The sequence below is a fragment of the Eublepharis macularius genome, chromosome 3 (genome assembly GCF_028583425.1).
Source record: "Eublepharis macularius isolate TG4126 chromosome 3, MPM_Emac_v1.0, whole genome shotgun sequence".
NCBI lineage: Eukaryota > Metazoa > Chordata > Lepidosauria > Squamata > Eublepharidae > Eublepharis > Eublepharis macularius.
Genome location: NC_072792.1, coordinates 73629938 through 73648937, shown reverse-complemented (window position 1 = coordinate 73648937; position 19000 = coordinate 73629938). Strand labels below are relative to the sequence as shown.

The 19000-nt window shown below is 40.3% G+C and overlaps 1 protein-coding gene across 2 annotated transcripts in view; it reads right to left on the bottom strand.

Moving 5' to 3' along the window:
* The window catches only part of LOC129325430 (organic solute transporter subunit alpha-like), a 38341-nt gene extending 24379 nt beyond the window's left edge, over nt 1–13962 (bottom strand). Inside the window, exon 1 of one of the 2 annotated variants that reach the window (XM_054973063.1) lies at nt 13546–13962. In XM_054973063.1, coding sequence (XP_054829038.1) covers nt 13546–13624 — 79 coding nt within the window. In that variant the 5' untranslated portion in view covers nt 13625–13962. The remainder of the gene's footprint in view (nt 1–13545) is intronic. The other variant, XM_054973062.1, reaches the window with a different exon arrangement.
* Nucleotides 13963–19000: the final 5038 nt, after the last annotated feature.

Below are 19000 nucleotides of genomic sequence, written 5' to 3'. Positions count from 1 at the left end.
CCCGGAAGCAGAACATCAAGATTAGGGGCTTGAATGAGGAAGTTACACGTAATGTCGACCTTACAGCCTTTATAGCCACACGGCTCTCCCATCAACTCCAACTGGAGGTTTCACCAATAATAACAAAGGCTTACCGGATTGGCTCTCTTACACAAAAAAAAGAAAGTCCAAGGGATGTGCTAATTGAAATCCCTGATCAAAGAGTACGAGTGAAAATCCTTAATGAAGCAAGAAAGAATGGCTCTATATCTTATAAAGGTACTCCACTCATCATTCTCACTGACCTTCCAGCTGAGAGTTTAGAAAAAAGAAGAGCTTTGAAATCAATAACTGTGGCGCTGCGTGAGGCAAATATAAATTACAGATGGGTGAACTACGCAAACCTGCTTGTCCAATCACAGGGGAAACGTGTTATAATTGAAAATGAATTATCGGGGAAGCAATTCCTACAAACTCTGAACTTTGTTTCACCCATGGATTATGACAGAGCTTCGCAGAAGTGCAAAATGCCTCCTTCATTATCACCTTCATCCATTAAAGGGAGTAAAATCCCCATCAAACACATCTGACTCTTACTGAAGCTGTTGTAATCTTTGTTAATATACTTTTATAGATGTTATATGTATCTTTGTAAATTTAAATACTTCTTAGAGGTTATGGGATAGGGGTTGGGAGAACCAATTTAGAATAATTAGAATAGTTCTAAGCTCCTTTCACTAAGTAACAAAGTAGTTAGTTTAGGCTGATAACTGTCTTGCTTAACCTGAGCATGACAGTTACGGATTGTTACTATTTTACCTTATTTAAGTCTCATTAACTTATAGAATAAGACGAAGGGGAGGGATTGGTGGGAGGGGGAGGGAAATTGGGGTGGGGTTATTTTTTTCTCTTCTGTTCAGTATCTCACAATTATTCTTTTATTTATCTAAAATTAAAATAAATAAATAAATAAATAAATATATAACAAAAAGGGGACAAAATATTATTGAAGAGGAAATAGAAGAAGGTTTGTCTGGGTTTAGGGAGGGAACTCTACCTTCCCAAGAAGTCTTGCTGTGCGATTATTTCTCTGTATTTATAAAATAGATTTTGACATAGTTACATTTCTACCCTCTGTCAATATAACTTCTAGTCATAACAATAATTCCTATTAATAATTAATTATCAATATTTTGGCAGTGGTCATATTTATTATTAATATTGTAATCGATAGGATTGCTCATTAATGTATTAGTAAACGTGATTACTTCTGTGTTTGTCCTTATTTTAAAAAAAATTAAGGGGGCGGGTTTGTACAGTAGAGGAGGGTTGTTGGCTTTATTTGGTGTGGTTTAAGGGATTGGTAAGCTAAGTGTAAAGTAACGTTATAAATCATATATTATTATTATTATTTCTAATTTTTGATTGATTCAATTATAAATTATACTTTTCAAATTAATTGTTTATAATTATAGATTGTATTGATTTTAATCTATTTAATACTTGTTACATTTTATATTATACTTGATATTTTTATTCTTTATTATATACATATATTTAATTGGCATCTATAAATCTACTAAATAGACTTCCGGCTTGGGATCCATGAAGGTCTAACGCAGTTCAGGGAGCTGAGCTGTCCGTGCCACTGTTTGTAGGGGCTGGAGGGGCGCAAATTGCCCATAGCTCCCTGTTCTCAGGCGGAGAACAAGCAAGTACGCTCAAGACCTCGAGTGTGCGTTGATCTTGGGTGTGAGGGGGGGTCTACGCAATGATCCCCCACCCACCCTTGAGGTCCCACTCGAAAAAGGACTGGCAGACGGCGCTGGAAAATTTAGATAGAAAAGTTACAGAGGGAAATAAAGAGATGGAGAAAAAAGTCATGGAAGGAAATAAAGAGCTTAAAGATATGATGCAAGAGATGGCAAAAAATTTGAAGGACTTTAAAGAGGCATTTAAATCGGAGATGGCAGAGCTATCTAAAAATATGGACCAAGTCCAAAAAGACCTACAAGTCACACAGCAGAGAGTTAATGCAGTAGAAAACGTGGCTGATACTTTGGTGGATGTGCACAGAACAGAGATGAGAGGAGTGAAGGGAAGAATGGCCATAGCTGAATGTAAACAAATGGAAAAACAACTCAGATTTCATGGAATCCCAGAAGTTTTGGAAAAAATCAACCCAAGAGCATATTACAGAAATTTTGGCAGGTTACCTGGACAAAGAGGAAGTGGAAATAGCAGCTCTTCTGGATGTGGCATACAGGATTACTTCAAAATTTGCGGCTCAAAAGAACCTACCAAGAGATATGATTGTGCAATTTACAACTAGAAGCATCAGAGAGTCAATTGTGAGTAAACAATTCCAAGATCCATTAGAAGTCGACGGGAAAGCGGTGAGAATTATGAAAGAGCTGCCCAGATCGGTGTTGCTGGAGAGGAAAAAGTACAGAGAGCTGGTCCAGATGTTAAAAGACTTGAAAATTAGATATAGATGGGAAATACCTGAAGGGCTGGCTTTCGAATTTGTTGGAACTAGGAGGAATATCAGATCTGGTCAGGAGATGGAAACGTTTATTAAAGACAATGAAAAAGACTTACCAAAGAGTGCTAAAATTTTATCATGGAGTGTAAAATTATATCTTGGAATGTAAATGGACTAAATTCACCTTCTAAACGCAAGATTATATTCCACTGGCTTTTAAAACAAAAATGTAATATAGTGTGTTTGCAAGAGACATATTAAAAAGCAGGATGTAAAATATTTAAAACTTGCAAAACTTGGAAACGAATTTGCAGCGGCTTCCAAAAAGAAGAAGAGGGGAGTTGTATTGTATATAAAGGAAGAGCTGCAGCCTAAATTAGTTTTATGTGATACAGAAGACAGGTTTATAGCAGTGGAAATAATTTGGAATTCAGAGAAGACCTTGGTGATTGGAATTTATGCGCCTAACGGTGCAAAAGAAAATTTTTTCAAGGATTTATAATAATAATAACATTCGATTTATATACCGCCCTTCAGGACAACTTAATGCCCACTCAGAGCGGTTTACAAAGTGTTATTATTACCCCACAACAATCACCCTGTGAGGTGGGTGGGGCTAAGAGAGCTCAAGAGAACTGTGACTCGCCCAAGGTCACCCAGCTGGCTTTGTGGAGGAGTGGGGAATCAAACCCGGCTCTCCAGATTAGAGTCCCGTGCTCTTAACCACTACACCAAACTGGCTCTCAGAAACAGAAACAGAATTTACAGAAACAGTTAGACGAACTGACCTATGATCAAATAATTCTGGCAGGTGACTTCAATGGAGTTACAAACTTGGAAGAAGACAAGAAATCTAAAAGTGCACATAAAAAAGAGGACTTTTGCCAAAATCTTTTTTTGCGATTAAAGAACAAGAAAGTCTGGAGGATGTATGGAGGAGACAAAACCCCCAAAATAGACAATATACATTTTATTCAGTAAGACACTACATTATCAAGAATTGACATGATCTGGGCCTCCAAGGAACTGGCGTTATAGAGTAAGGACGTGGAGATAATGCCCAAGGTAGGCTCAGATCACAACCCAGTTATGTGGAAATTTGGGAAAAATACTAAAAGAAGAGGATGGAGGATAAATGAGGATTTGCTGCAGATAGAAGATAATATGGTGTTGCTACGAAGAGAGACCAAGTTCTTTATACAATATAACATGAATAAGGACGTGCCAACTCACAAGGTATGGGACACATACAAAGCTGTGACAAGAGGAATATTAATGGACTTAAATGCAAGAGACAGAAGGAGAAAGGAAGAAAAGAGACATGAAATTATGGAAAAAATTAAAGCCAAAGACCAGGGAAGAAGAAAATATACCAGGACATAAAAATTCTGCAAAAACAACTGATGGCAATGAATAATAAAGAATTGGAGTGGAATTTGAAAAAAATGAATCAAAAACTATTTGAGGGTGCAAACAAACCTGGGAAATATCTAGCTTGGCAATTAAAAAAGAAAAAAGAGAAGAAAACTATAATTAGAATCCGAGAAGAGGATAAAATACTGTTGGATCAACCAGCTATTAGTAAAGCTTTTTTTAAATTCTACGCAAAATTGTACCAAAAAAAGGAGGTGAACAGAGATTCAATAGCGGAATATTTGGAGAAAATGAAGCTTCCAATGATGTCAGAGGAATGGAAAGAAAAGTTAAACAGAGAAGTGACAGAGGAAGAAATAAATGAAGCTATACAATCAGCTAAATTAGGGAAAGCACCAGGTCCAGATGGAATAACGGCAAAGTTCTATAAAATGATGGCTAATGAATTGGCACCTTTTCTAAGAGAGGTAATGAATGAAATCTTGCAAGGCCAAAGGATTCCTGACTCATGGAATGAAGCCAACATATCGTTGATTCCGAAAGACGGACAAGATCTGACTAATGTTAAAAATTATCGGCCAATTTCGTTGTTGAATAATGATTACAAGATATTTGCAAAAATATTGGTGGAGAGGTTAAAGGGATGGCTGTTGGAATTTATTGCAGAAGAACAGGCTGGATTTTTACCTAATAGACAAATTAAGGATAACCTAAGGACAGTAATAAGCGCTATTGAATACTATGACAAGCATTGTGATAGGGAAGTTGGTTTCTTCTTCGTGGATGCAGAAAAAGCATTTGACAATCTGAATTGGGACTTTATGTTTGCCACTATGGAAAAGCTGCAAATGGGAGAAAAGTTCATACAAGCAGTGAAAGAAATTTATAAAGACCAGTGTGCAGCGATTGTAGCGAATGATGATTTGACCAAAAAACTGAAAATAAGCAAAGGTACAAGACAGGGCTGCCCTTTGTCTCCATTGTTGTTTATTCTGATTTTGGAAATATTGCTGATTCAAATATGAGAGGACGATACAATTCGAGGCATAAAAATAAAGGAATTTTCCTACAAAGTCAGAGCATTTGCGGATGATGTAATGGTAATAGTAGAAGATCCAATAGACAACATGCCAAAAATAATAGATAAAATAAAGGAATTTGGAGACTTGGCTGGATTTTATGTGAATAAAAAGAAGTCGAAGATATTGTGTAAGAATATGACAAAGCAAAAACAGCAAGAACTAATGGAGATAACGGATTGTGAGGTAACCAATAAAGTGAAGTATCTAGGTATTGAGCTGACTGCGAAAAATATAGACTTATTTAAAAATAATTATGAGAAACTGTGACTACAAATAGAAAGAGATTTGATAAAATGGAATAAATTAAACTTGTCATGGTTGGGAAGAATAGCAGCAATCAAGATGAATGTGTTACCACGTGTGATGTTTTTGTTGCAAACAATCACAATTATCCGAGACTTCAAACAATTTGATAAATGGCAAAGGAAAATCTCAGGCTTTGTGTGGGCAGGCAAGAAACCCCGTGTGAAAATGAAAGTATTACAAGATTCGAAAGGAAGAGGTGGACTGCAACTGCCAAATATAAGATTATACTACGAAGCAATATGTTTGGTATGGTTAAAAGATTGGATAATGCTAAAAGACCGTAAATTGCTGGCTTTGGAGGGACATAAAAAACTGTTTGGATGGCATGCATATCTGTGGTATGACAAAGTAAAAGCGGACTCTATGTTTTTGCATCATTATATTAGAAGAAGCCTTTTCACAATCTGGAAGAAATACAAGGACTATATGGAAGATGGTATCCCCTCATGGGTGGTACCATATGAAGTAATAGATCCGAGAGCTGTTTATAATGAACAACAATGTTTAACCTATAAAGAGATAACAATAATGGAACATAAAAGGTTAAAAATAAAAACGCAAGAAGAGTTATCTCCTCATTATGGATGGTTTCAATATAGGCAAATCAGAGATCTTTGCAACTTGGGCTGTTCAAAAGGAGGAATAAGATTGGAAAAGTCAGAATTAGAAGAAGTGATTTTACAAGAAGGTAAAAAAGAAATCTTGAAAATTTATAAAATACTTCTAAAATGGTACACGGAAGACGAAACAGTTAAAGTCCAGATGGTGAAATGGGCAATAAATTTTCATAAAGAAATAACAATGGAAGCTTGGGAGCATTTGTGGAAAAATACACTGAAGATTTCAACTTGTACAAATATTAAAGAGAATGTATATAAAATGATGTACAGGTGGTATCTAACACCAAAGAAAATTGCGCGAGGAAATACTAATATGTCAGACAGATGCTGGAAATGTAAAAAGCATGAAGGATCATTATACCATATGTGGTGGACTTGTGAGGTAGCTAAGCAATACTGGGGAGATATAATTAAAGTAATTAATGAGGTTTTGCAAACCCAAATAAATAAGAACCCAAAATTGCTGCTACTGAACTTGGGAATGGAAGATGTTCCAATGCAGTACAGAACATTGTTATTTTACATGACTACAGCAGCAAGACTTTTATATGCGCAGAAATGGAAAGTATAAGAAATACCAACTACAGAAGATTGGATTTACAAATTGCTGTACATGGCTGAGATGGATAAAGTGACAAGAAAACTCAAAGACCTTGATCCAGGAGAATATATTGCAGATTGGGGGAAATTGAAACAATATCTAGAAAAAAAATGGTATGTGAAAGGAGAACTGTGGCAGTTTGAGAACTATTAATTTGTGATTTCTTAAGTAGAAGAGAGAAGTAACTTTACCATTAATGGGAAAATTTAGCTATTAATTAACCTAAGCTAGTATTACTATTAAGAGACTTTACCAAAAATATACAGTTTAAACAGTGATGCAGAGAATGGATATATTAGTGGATTTGATAGAGTATATATAAGAGAATTTGAATATGTTTAGAGTAAGAGATATAATACATATATGATTTAGAAGAATTTAATGGAAAATAAGTTAAGTAATAAGATAGGTTAAGGGTTGGAAAGCTGTTGGAAGTCTATAAGGAGGGGGGAGGGAAAGGGTGGGGGTTGAAATAACTTAGGTATGATGGGGAGTGTATGCAATAACTATGTAATCACCAATAATTTTTTAAAAAAAAATATATATATATATATATATAAATCTACTAAATAAATCCAGGTAAATTATATATATATAAAAAAGGACCACCATTTGCCACACTATTAGGAGGAGGCAAGATAGATTACTTTTAACATCCTGGCCTACAGCCCTCCCCCCAAAAAGCACTGCATGACAAGACCTAATTGGTCAAAGGCAGCCCTTGTGGGAAGGGGGTAACTCAGTCCCACAATATAGGAGTGGTAACAGAATCCCTCCTAGGTGGGGAGGAAAAAGGTATCTGAGAAAGATAGCTTTAACTCTTGAAAGCTCACACACTGGAAGTATAGTTGGTCTCTAAGGTGCTACTGGACCCGAATCTAGCTCCCTCGTTGCTAATCTAATGAATGGAAAGGAATAGTCAATCTTGAATGCCAAGGTAACAGTGTAACACAGAAAGTATTCTGTTTTTTCCTTTTATTTTACTAGTTCTCTGTATCACCAGTACAACGTTCTCAGACCGCGCATGCACGTGCACGCGCGTGCACACACACACACACACACACACAGAATCCGTGCTATTAGACTGTAGAGAGTGTTGATTAGTAATAAATATATTTTCTGTAGTAAAGGTCTCAGAAGATTTCAGTTAAAGCTCACCCAAGCGCCTAACTTTTCATCCACACAGAGATGCCAAACACTTATTTGAGTTAGAGGGATTTGCTGGGACTGGGAAGAGAGAAAGTAGTTATTCCATAAGCACAAATGGATGGAAACCCCACTTTCAGTGAATCAGTCCACTGGGGAAGTTGGGGGGATCTGCAATGGTCTAATTGGTGGGAGGGTACAGGAAGGATAGAAAGGAGTGGATTCCCCACAAGTGGACTCAAGCATTCTCACATGCATTGACCCCCCAGCTTCTTGGTCACTCACAGCATGGAAGCCAAGGAGGAGTAGGGCTGTGGAGTTGTGGAATCAGGATGTGCTAAAAGGTACATTTTCACACTGTGTGAGGAATTGTCTCTCCAGCTAACCACAGTGCTCATACAGGCTCTACACAGATGATTAGTTCTTTAGAATAAGGAAAGCAACTTCCCTCTACTGTGGCACTAGCCCCAATCCAGAATCTGTAGCTTGGAAACTATATAAACATTGTGGCCAGGGGGGTTGGTATTTGGCAGGGAGGGGGCAAAGGTAGGAAACTGCAGGAGTATTTGACTGGGAGGAGGCAAAGGGTAGGAAAAGGCAAGGGTGTTTGTCAGGGAGGAAGGTAAAAGCTACGAATCTTTGGGAGGAAGGCAAAAGAGTACGTCTTACAGCAGCCTAGGAGAGGAGGCAAGCCACAGGAAAACCTGGGTGGGTGAGAGAACAATGACAGCAAAGGTAGCTGTGGCAGCTATGGAGATAACTGACTCCACAATTCGCAACATTTTCAGTGCAATCCTAAGCAGAGTTACACCAGTCTAAGCTCATTGATTTCAATGGCCTTCGACTGGAGTAACTCTTCTTAGGATTGCACTGTTTGTTGCGGGTCTCCTCTCCTCTTGTACAACTCTAATACAAACCGAGCTACATAGGCTGACATAGTACTGTGGAGTGCAAATTGATACACCTGGTTTCCAGACTGGGAATGGGCTTTTAGCCTACATACCTCCAGAACAACCAGAGTATATTTTTGACACACCCCCACTAACAAGGGTTAGCAGCTCTTTCAAGGTCAGGATTTCATCTTTGCTTTGTTTCGTTTTTTATTAACCCCTAATTGCTGTTGCTTTCCCTAGCCTTTTACTATGCCCTAGGGAATTTTCAGAGCCCTACAAATAATTCTGCTGAGGTGAGAGCATAGAATAAAAGCTATTGCCACAACTGCTTCACACTGTCCACTCTCACCCTCTTGGCTAATCCAGCACCTTGGTGTACTACTCAGTTAAGGACAGGAAGAGGGCTGGAAGACACCTAGAACAACAGCAATAGAAGTCGCAAACTGAATCACACAGAGTGGCTTGTAGAGTTTATTGGAAGACCTATTAGGCAGCAGTGAAGGCTGCAAAGAAATTCTACTATGCTGTTATCATTGCACCCACTAATTCAGGTCCAGCTTATCTATCCAAAGTCGGTTGACACCTGCTGACCCTAAAATCTCCATGAGGCTCTTCCTTCACCAGTTCGCCAATCTGGCTGTAAGCTGGCCAGCCAGTTTTCGAACACAGGTGTACTCAAGCCTCAGACAGGCAGGGAAGGGAGTTGCACCACTTTGTTCCTTCTCCTGTCCGGGGACCAACAGCACACTCCAGCTGCCTCTTCCCATGCCTTCCCCTCAGCCCTCACAGGAACCTGCCTTTAAAGGATTCCCCTTTCCCATCTCCCTAGGTTTCTTCCCAATCTCCACCCAGCCTCCCTGAATGACCCTTCTCCCAGGCTATCCAGTGGAAGGGCTGGTTAGTCCATGGAGTTCCCTGGCCCCTCCCATTCAAACTAGGGCAGGGCATCTGTTCAGCTCTCTGCCTATCTTGTGCTTGCTACTGCTGCTTCCCCAGAGGCTCCCTTGGCGGCTGAGGTTTGGCTGCCTGTACTGCTGCAGAGGGCAGACTGTAATGACAGGTGCCCTGGGGTCCAAACCAGGGGATGGGGATGGTGAGGTGTTCTGGTATCTGTTCACTCTTGCACATGCAGCGCTCCCACATCATGCTGGGAATGACACTCAATACATCCTTTGGTCCATTTATACATCATTTTGATCTGTTAGCCACAAAGGATGTTGACAGGTTGTTGTGGGTTTTCCGGGCTGTATTGCCGTGGTCTTGGCATTGTAGTTCCTGACGTTTCACCAGCAGCTGTGGCTGGCATCTTCAGAGGTGTAGCACCAAAAGACAGAGATCTCTCAGTGTCACAGTGTGGAAAAGATGTTGGCAGGTCATTTGTATCTACTCAGGAGGGGTGAGGTTGAGCTGAGTCATCCTGTAAGTTTCCCAGAGTGTGGAATGCTAATGGAGGGAGGCTTCACTGTATCCTGAGGAGGTTCTTTTGCATATGGATTGGTGCTTGGTGTGCTAATCTTCTCTGCAGGGCTATTGTCGAGTATAGAGTGTTTTGTTAGCCTGGTGTTTTTCAGAACTGGAAACCATGCTCTGCTCATTCTTAAGGTTTCTTCTTTCCTGTTGAAGTTTTGCTTATGCTTGTGAATTTCAATGGCTTCCCTGTGCAGTCTGACAAAGTAGTTGGAAGTGTTGTCCAGTATTTTGGTGTCCTGGAATAAGATACTGTGCCCTGTTTGAGTTAGGCTATGTTCAGCCACTGCTGATTTTTCATGTTCTTTTATTCTTGTCTGGATGCTATGCTTTGTGGTCCCGATGTAAACTTGTCCACAGCTGCAGGGTATACGGTATACTCCTGCAGAGGTGAGGGGGTCTCTACTGTCTTTTGCTGATCGTAGCATCTGTTGTATTTTTCGGGTGGGTCTGAATACTGCTTGAAGGTTATGCTTTTTCATAAGCTTTCCCATCTGATCAGTAATTCCTTTGATATATGGCAAAAACACTATTCCTGTAGGAGACTGTTTTTCCTTGGTTGTTTGATTCATCCTGGGTTTGATTGCTCTTCGGATTTCATTTCTGGAGTAGCCATTTGCCTGAAGTGCATGGTTTAGATGATTAATTTCCTCATTGAGAAAGTGCGGCTCACATATCCGTCTTGCACAATCCACTAATGGTTTCATTATGCCTCTTTTCTGTTGGGGGTGGTGATTGGAGTTTTTGTGTAAGTACCGATCAGTGTGAGTTGGTTTCCTGTAGACCTTGTGACCTAACTGAAAGTTTGCTTTGCGAATGACCAAGGTATCCAGAAATGGGAGTTTTCCCTCGATTTCTTTCTCCATTGTGAATTGTATGTTCCTGTGGATGTTGTTGAGATGATTAAAAAACCCCATCAATTCTTCCTCCCCATGGCTCCAAATGATAAATGTATCATCCACAAACCGGAACCATACACTAGGTTTGTGGGGTGCTGATTCTAGAGCTGTTTTTTCAAAATGTTCCATGTAGAAGTTTGCTATAACTGGGCTGAGAGGGCTCCCCATGGCCACCCCATCCATCTGTTCATAGAATTCGTTATCCCATTGGAAGTAACTGGTTGTCAGACAATGATGGAATAAGGCTGTTACATCCTCTGGGAAAATCTGGTTAATAAGTGCAATAGTGTCTTTTACTGGAACCTTGGTAAACAGGGATACAACATCAAAACTGACAAGTATGTCTTGTGGATTGAGTTTCAGAGAACTGATTTTGTTGATGAAATCTGCTGAATCTTTGATATAAGACGAGGTTTTCCCGATGTGGTCCTGCAGGAGATCGGCCAGATGTCTAGCTAATTCATATGTCGGTGAACCAATGGCACTCACAATGGGTCGGAGTGGGACTGAATCCTTATGTATTTTAGGGAGTCCATATAGTCTGGGTGGCTGTGCTTCTGTCTTGCATAGTTTTCTGTGCGTGTCAGGATGTAGTGAGGAAACGTCAGGAACTACAATGCCAAGACCACGGCAATACAGCCCGGAAAACCCACAACAACCATTGTTCTCCGGCCGTGAAAGCCTTCGACAATACATCGATGTTGACAGGATCTTAAGATCTATCAAGAGCATCACTTGAACACTGGTTGGTTATTGAAAGCATGTAAGGACCATATCAGTGAAGCCCTGAACTATGAGCAGAACTACAAGTGACAAAAGGCACAGTTTGGACACTTGTCAGCTTCCCTCAAGTTCTGATGGGAAATGTAGGCATCCAGGTTTTACAGCTTGGCTCTCCGACTGCTGTCCAATGAACTTTTCAACTGTCACTTGTCCAACATTCCGCCAAGCTGCCTACATTTTCCATCAAAACTTGAGGGAAGCTGACAAGTGTCCAACCTGTGCCTTTTGTCACTTGTAGTTCCACTCTATATCTTAAATCAATCACTGACCCAGGGATCATTCTTCAGGTCATCAAAAAAAGCAGTCATTCATCTCCTACCGAAAAAAAAATCACTAAAGAAGAATGATGTAGCTAACTATCGCTAAGTCTCCAACCTACTCTTCCTGGGCAAGATAATCAAGAGAATGGCAGCAGAACCACTCCAGGCCTTCCTGGGTAACTCATGTGCCCTACAGACCTTTCAGTCTTGGCTTCAGACCAGACTATGGAATGGAGACAGCACTAATGGCTTTAGTTGATGATCTCTTTTTGAATGTAGACAAAGCCTATGCCTCTATTTTGCTCTTACTGGATCTATCTGCAGTTTTGATATGGTGGAGCATGCCATTTTATTGAGGCTCTTGGAAGAAGAAGTTGGGATTAAGGGATGCGCTTCGGCCTAGCTCATATAGTTACTTATCCAACTATTAGAAGTGAGGACTTGCCTTGCGTAGTTCTACAAGGCTCAGTCTTATCCCCTATGTTATTCAATCCAATTCATTTGCAGTTTTGGAATAGGTTGTCATCAATGTTCTGATGATACCCAGCTCTGTGTCTTTATATCCAAACCACCTGATTCTGTAAGGATCTTGAATCAGTGTCTTGCTGCTCTCTCGGCTAAGGATAAACAAGTAAAACTGATTCTTGATAAGATGGAGGTAATGCTGGTTGGGAAGGCTGAAGTCTTGAAGGACACTTCGCTCTCCACTTTTGATGAGTTCCAGCTGATGCCCACAACTGTCATATAATCATCTACAGAACTAGACCCACTGCTGGGAGCTACCTTCAGTTGTTTCCTAGTACTTCTCAAAGCAGTAAAAAACCTGATCATGGCAGGACAGGAAAAAAACCCAAAATAAGATCCCTATACTGTAGGCAATCTTGGTTCTCCAAAACCACTTCTGCATCCATGAAAGTATCTGTACACAGCTATATAGAATATTTTTTGTGCCTAGTACAGATTTATAATATGTTCCACCCCTGCTCCTATTCAATATATAAAATCCCATATATCTTTAACAAAAATCATCCTTTGAAATGACATACAGAGATGATCTCATGAAAATGGGTTCATAGCCTCAGCTGAGACCCCAGACCCACTTCACAAGCACTTCTGTGTTTGTTACCATATCACAGGTTGTTTTTTTAACAAACTGTCCATTTTTTAAATTCTTGTGGTTTTTCTTGCCCACACTGAATGCTGAGGAATCCCCTACACAGGAATAGCAGGTAACATCAAAATGCTCTAGCTGTGAATTTCTGTCCTCCAGCTAGTGCACTGTTCATACCATACAACTGCAGAAGGAGAATTGTGGACAGTCCCTGTTCGGATCCATACCATGAAACACCTCATCGATTCCAGGTCATTTTTTCCCATCCTTTTCATTTTAAAGGCAAAAGTTAATGGCCCTCTATCTCCCATTAAAAGAATTTATGCATTCAACACTAGGTTCAGTTTGCCTTTCATCCATTCTGCCGAGTATGGATTTGTCCTTCTCAGCCCACATACCATTTGGAAAAATAGGTCAGACCAAATAGCAATGAGAAAGAAAAGGCTCCTTTGAAAACACAAGCTTTCTGTTTGGAAGACACCCAAAGAAGAACCACTGCCCACAAAGTTTCACTCTGAATCAAGAGTACACGAACTTACTTTCCAAAATTGTCAGGGAGAACGGAGGTTCATTTGCAGAACAGATGATATCGAAAGTCTCATTTCCCTCTTCTTCCATTTCAGAACTTTTCCCAAGGATTTCTTTGTGCTTCTGTTGTTCCTGTGCAGATTTTTCTTTCTTTCTCTGCAACAACAATCATAAGGAAGACTGAATAATCTGCTTCTGTTTTCTCTTTGTTCTTCCAGGCAGGCTCTAGTGGCAAAGTTCTATTGCCTTCAACAGTTGGAGTGAAATTTTTTGACACTTCTGCTGTTTTCCTACGAGATGCTCTGCAGGGACACAACTTCCAGCAAGTGAGGTAGTCAAACATTAGCCAAGTGAAACACAGGGATTGGTGGCAAAGCACTGGTGCCCGTGTGAAAAGAGGGAGAGAGGGAGAGGGAGAGACCAAGAGAGAGAGAGAGAGACCGAGAGACAGAAAGAAAGAGTTCCAAGGGGATAGGCTGCATGGTTACACTGTTAGCTGTGACACACCTTTCCCACAAACTCTTAGCAACCTCATTGCTAGCTGCAGCAGGGTGCAAGATTGAAAACAGCACATTTCTTATCATGAATGTGTAGAATGTCCTGTATAAAGAATCCTCATTGTGCTTTGTTCAAAAAAGCTTTCATTTTGTAAACAAAGCTTACAACAAAGCTTAGATGAAAGGCTGTTTTCACAAGCAATACAAAGGACCAAAGCAGAAGGGCAGCAAGGGGTTCTGTGATAAAGGGCAACAACCAATTCCCAAGGCCCCTATTTGGATTGGAGCTACGGAGCTCCATGAAATCCCCCTGATTTCATTGACATTAAACCCCAGTAGTGTATAGTGCCATAGAGTCCACCCCTCAAAGCAGCCATCTTTTCCAGGGAATTGGCCTCTGTTGTTTGAAGATCATGTGAAATTCTGAGAGATCTCTAGGCCACACCTGGAGGTTGGCAACCCATTTCCAAAGAGCAGCAAAAAAATGGCAGCTGTATAGGAACTTGTAATCTTGCAGGTAGGGCCCATGACCTACTTGAGGATCCTAATCCATGAACAGAAGCAACTGCTCTAGAATGTATATCAGACTCCGATCCCCACCTGCATTTTGCAATGCATTTCCCACAGCAACGCTTCCCTATGCAGCCATGGAGTGTACCAGAAATGGAGATTCCGGATGGCAGCTTTCCTCACATTTTCTCTGCCCCATTCTGCTCCTCCCCTCATGGGGCAGGGCTTTTTCCAAGGATTTTTTTTACTGGTATTTGACATACGTATATACCATTATATTGATATGCCAATTGTCAGTTTTTAAAAACCTGTCCCAAAAGTCCCTGTGAAGGTTGGGTAAGGAGTGGCTGCTGGGACAAGGAAAATAGTTGCTGGCTGGGTGGGAAAATTCAAACTTTTCAATGCACATGGCAGCCAGTCTTGCTTTACTGCAGTCTTTCCTAAAACATCACAACGAAAATCAGGTTTGGGAAAGATCAAAGCAAAAACTGAAGAAAACCTGGATAGAAGTACTCACCACAACGGAAGCGCCCAGGGAATCACCATGACAGTGTGAGGAAGCAGGAAAAAAACCAACACTTCCCAAAGGCATTGAACATGGGGCAAATGACCCATGAGGAATGGCCACCCATACAGACATATAAGCTGCCTTTGATAGAAGTTTATCCATTTGCCTCAAAGGGATGGGGAATGTGGGCTTTACTGCTGTGTACTGTCTGTTGCTGTGAGTGTGATCCTGCTGGCTGGTTTCTATGTTGTTTAATATGTCAATCTTAGAATCTCTGTTTCAGGGTTTCTTCAACTCTGTGTTGGATTTCTGATGTTTTAAATCTTTGCAAATTTGTATTTAAGTACTCTGTTAAATTGCTTATTGAAATGTCTTTGAAATTGACTGTAGTGACTCACATTGCATAATCTGCGTTGAGTCTCAGCAAGAATGGTGGACTATAAATAACGTAAATAATAAAGAAAGAATAATTTCTCTTTATTAAGAAGATTTTTATCCAGCTATTCTACAGAATGAGGCATTCCTGGCTACAGCTGCCACCTGCTTCTCCAGTAGTAGGCCTGAGTCCAAGAGCACCAAACTACAGGTGACACCTTAAATCCTGGGTCAGGCCTTGGGCTCACCATTAGCACTATTACTTCTCAGAGAATTCCTGAAACTTTTGAAGAATGCTGGCACAGTTTGAAAATCATCATTCTAATCCAATAAAGCTTCTGTATTCACATTACAGATGAAAGCAATGCAGCATCTGAATTTAGTGTCACAGACCTGGGAAGCCAGGCAACCCCTATTCTGTCACTTTTGAAATAACCTTCTCTTCAGCAGACCAGGCCATTGTAGATAGCTTGGACGCTTGAGCAACCAGATTGTTCCTATGCATTGACTGTGAGTATTCAGAAAGCAAATGCCAGGACTGAGGTGTATGCACACCTTTTCCTACATTTTGTACTAACTGAACCTTCTGAATTGATTTAAAAGTTTAGTCCCACATAGTGCGAATTGGAGTTATCAAGCCTTAGAGAAGCATGGATTTTAAAAAAAATTAACTAGGTCTTCAAACATTACAGGAAATGGCATACACTGAAAAAGAACGCCTTTGAATTTTAGTATAGCAACACATCTTCCATTAGTAGATATTTTTGAACAATATGGCATTCCACTCAATTCACATGTTACAAAGTCATCGTGGCTGCCACAAGGATTTTGCATCAGATATCTGATAGAAATTCTGTGCCTTTCAGATGTTACCATGACCAATTCTGAGAACTACCATAGTCCACATGGAAAGAGGGCTTTAGCCCTCTCCCCATTTTCTTGACCTGAAATGGCCCTGAGGTGTTGCTATTTGCGTCATTTCAAAAATCACTTGCAGCCTTGCAGGCCATGTAATTTTCACTACAGAGCAAACAGGACTCTCCATGATAATTTCAAGACACAAAAACGGTCAGGAAGGAAGGCTGAAGTCGCTCTCCACCCACAGCATGGTCATGATCACAATAAGTTCCAGAGCTCTCATTACAACGTTGATATAAAGTCTTCCTGCCAGCCAGAAGGACTTCGAAACGTGAATTGGCCTTCATAGACTTACCATCGGTTTCGCTCTAGCAGTCATAATAATGTTGGAAAGGCTTCATAAACTAATTTAAGAAAATGAAACCATAAATATGGGGCATGAATGAGCCTAAGTTAAGGAAGGAAATACCATTTGTTTCTATGAAAGCATTGAAAATGTGCTTAAATCCCTCCCACTGCCTAGAATCAATGGGCTTTCTTCTTATAATTGCCTGAAATATAAATGCTAGCAGATAAGCTATTTGGGTGTGAAGAGATTGACCTTTTCAAGTATGCATTTATATCTACAGTAACAAAGTACGGTGAATCTCACCAGATATAACCTTGATAACAACACAGACTTCTCTTAGACCAAATCACTTCAGGCTACAGCTGAAAAGTTTTGTATATCAGAGTTTCTGCATTGGAAAGCATAGGGTAAGCTTCTCTTTGGCACAATACTTTTCTATATGCTAGGATTCCAACATGCAATTCCCCTTCTTGCCTGGAATTAAGCAGCTTAGGAAAAGCTTTACTGCTTGATTCTGCAGCATGTTTCTATTGGATAGGGGAGCAACAAACATCCAGTTAAGCTTCCTTTAACTTAATGGTTTACTTTGAACAACACTGAAAACTTCAGGGCAGACAATTTCATTTAAAAATGAAATATAACATGACAATGCTTAACCAAAAACTTCTATATTCCTTGTCTATCTAGGCCAGGATTGCCCACAGCTAAGGTTGCCAGGGGCCAGCGACTCCTAGGGCCCTAGTGTGGATCCAAAGGGCCTATGGGATAGGAGAAGAAGGTAGTTACCTCCCTCCCACACTGGAAAATGATATATCTGGAGCGATAGAGGAGCAAGCTCTTCTCCCCTAGTGCCTCCCTCTGGCCAGATGAGCTGGATCAGGGGTGGCAGGGGTGGTGGTAGCAAGCCTACCCAGGCCTGGTTTTGATCAGTTTGTGTAGGCTCAGCATTCCTACATATCATCAGCAAGCAAGTAAAGCTGTTTCCCCTCTAGTCTCACACAAAATCTACTTCCACTGAGATCTTCTGGGCTCAGCTATATGGAAATGAACCAGTTGGCCATCCAGTTTGCCAATGAACCAGGATAAGAGTGAAGAGTGGGATCCTTCTAAGATACAAGGTAGATGTGGGCAATGAAGATGAGCTCTGCCATTGATGTGCAACCTTGTGCATGACAGGGAAGCACAAATACATAGAGGAAAGGGAGAGGGCTTTAAAGGCAAGAGAAAGCTTTGATAAAGGTACAAACGCCAAGGCTGCTAAGGGAGAGGCAGGGTCAACTCACTATAAAACTTCTGTTATCCAGGCAATAGATCTACTGAAGGGCCTGAGAAAGGAGTGATTAACATGGTGGAATTAACATGTAGTTACAGGACTGACAGAGCAATCCCAAGCAGAGTTACAGCCTTGTAAACCAATTAAAGTAAATGGGCTTAGAAAGATGTAATGCTCTTTAAGACTGTGCAGTGAAACTTCCAGATGCCTTTATGTAATACTAATTAGTCAAAATTAAGTTACTTGGGCAAACAAATTGTTATTGATTCTATACTCAATGGAATGTTCATTGGAGAGTGGAGTAAAGTCCAGGTAGCATGGACAAGTTTAACTGTGCTTTGTAATGCTTTCATTTATAATTTTTACTTAATGGTTATATATTTTAAGTACATCTCCATTACTATTTTACAGGCACATACTACAACAATGAAGCCTTTTACTGGAAATTGTCATTAACTGATCTTCAGTCCATTCATTCTCTTTTTCTTTCTAGGATTTGTATTCATGTAAAATGGAATGTTCTTATATCAGACTCAGGATCTGAATTCTTTTATGATAGACCCATATGTTTTGGGGGAAAATAGGCATGTCCAGTCTGGGATTTCAGTTGAACAAACTCCATGATAAGCAAAGCACATAAACATCCTTAAAGGTGTCAAACTATGTCATTCCAGAATTGATAGTCTGTTCCACTCCCTTTCTGCAAGAAGACAAGGTCTTTTTGATTTCAAAAAGGTTTATTGTGAAAAACAGCATTCATCTCCAGACGTACATATTCCAGGATAGAGATCCTGGCCAACCAAAGTATTGTCAAGAATCACTCATGAAAAGAAAGTGGTTACATTTCACACTCCCAAGCCCAGCCTTCCCCCTGAGTTCGCATAGCAAAGCTTCTCAGAGGAACGTAGAGCTGGCCAAGGTCGAGCAGACAGATAAGAGGATTTCCTTTCCCATGGACTCGGCTCCTTGCAGGTGTTGGGGCCTAGAGGGAAAGAAAGACTAAATACTACAGGATGGGATTGGATGTGGTTCTGGATAAAGTAGAGTTGGTGCCATAGTCAGACCACGCGGTTGTGAAGGCCCGGCTGGGCGTGCC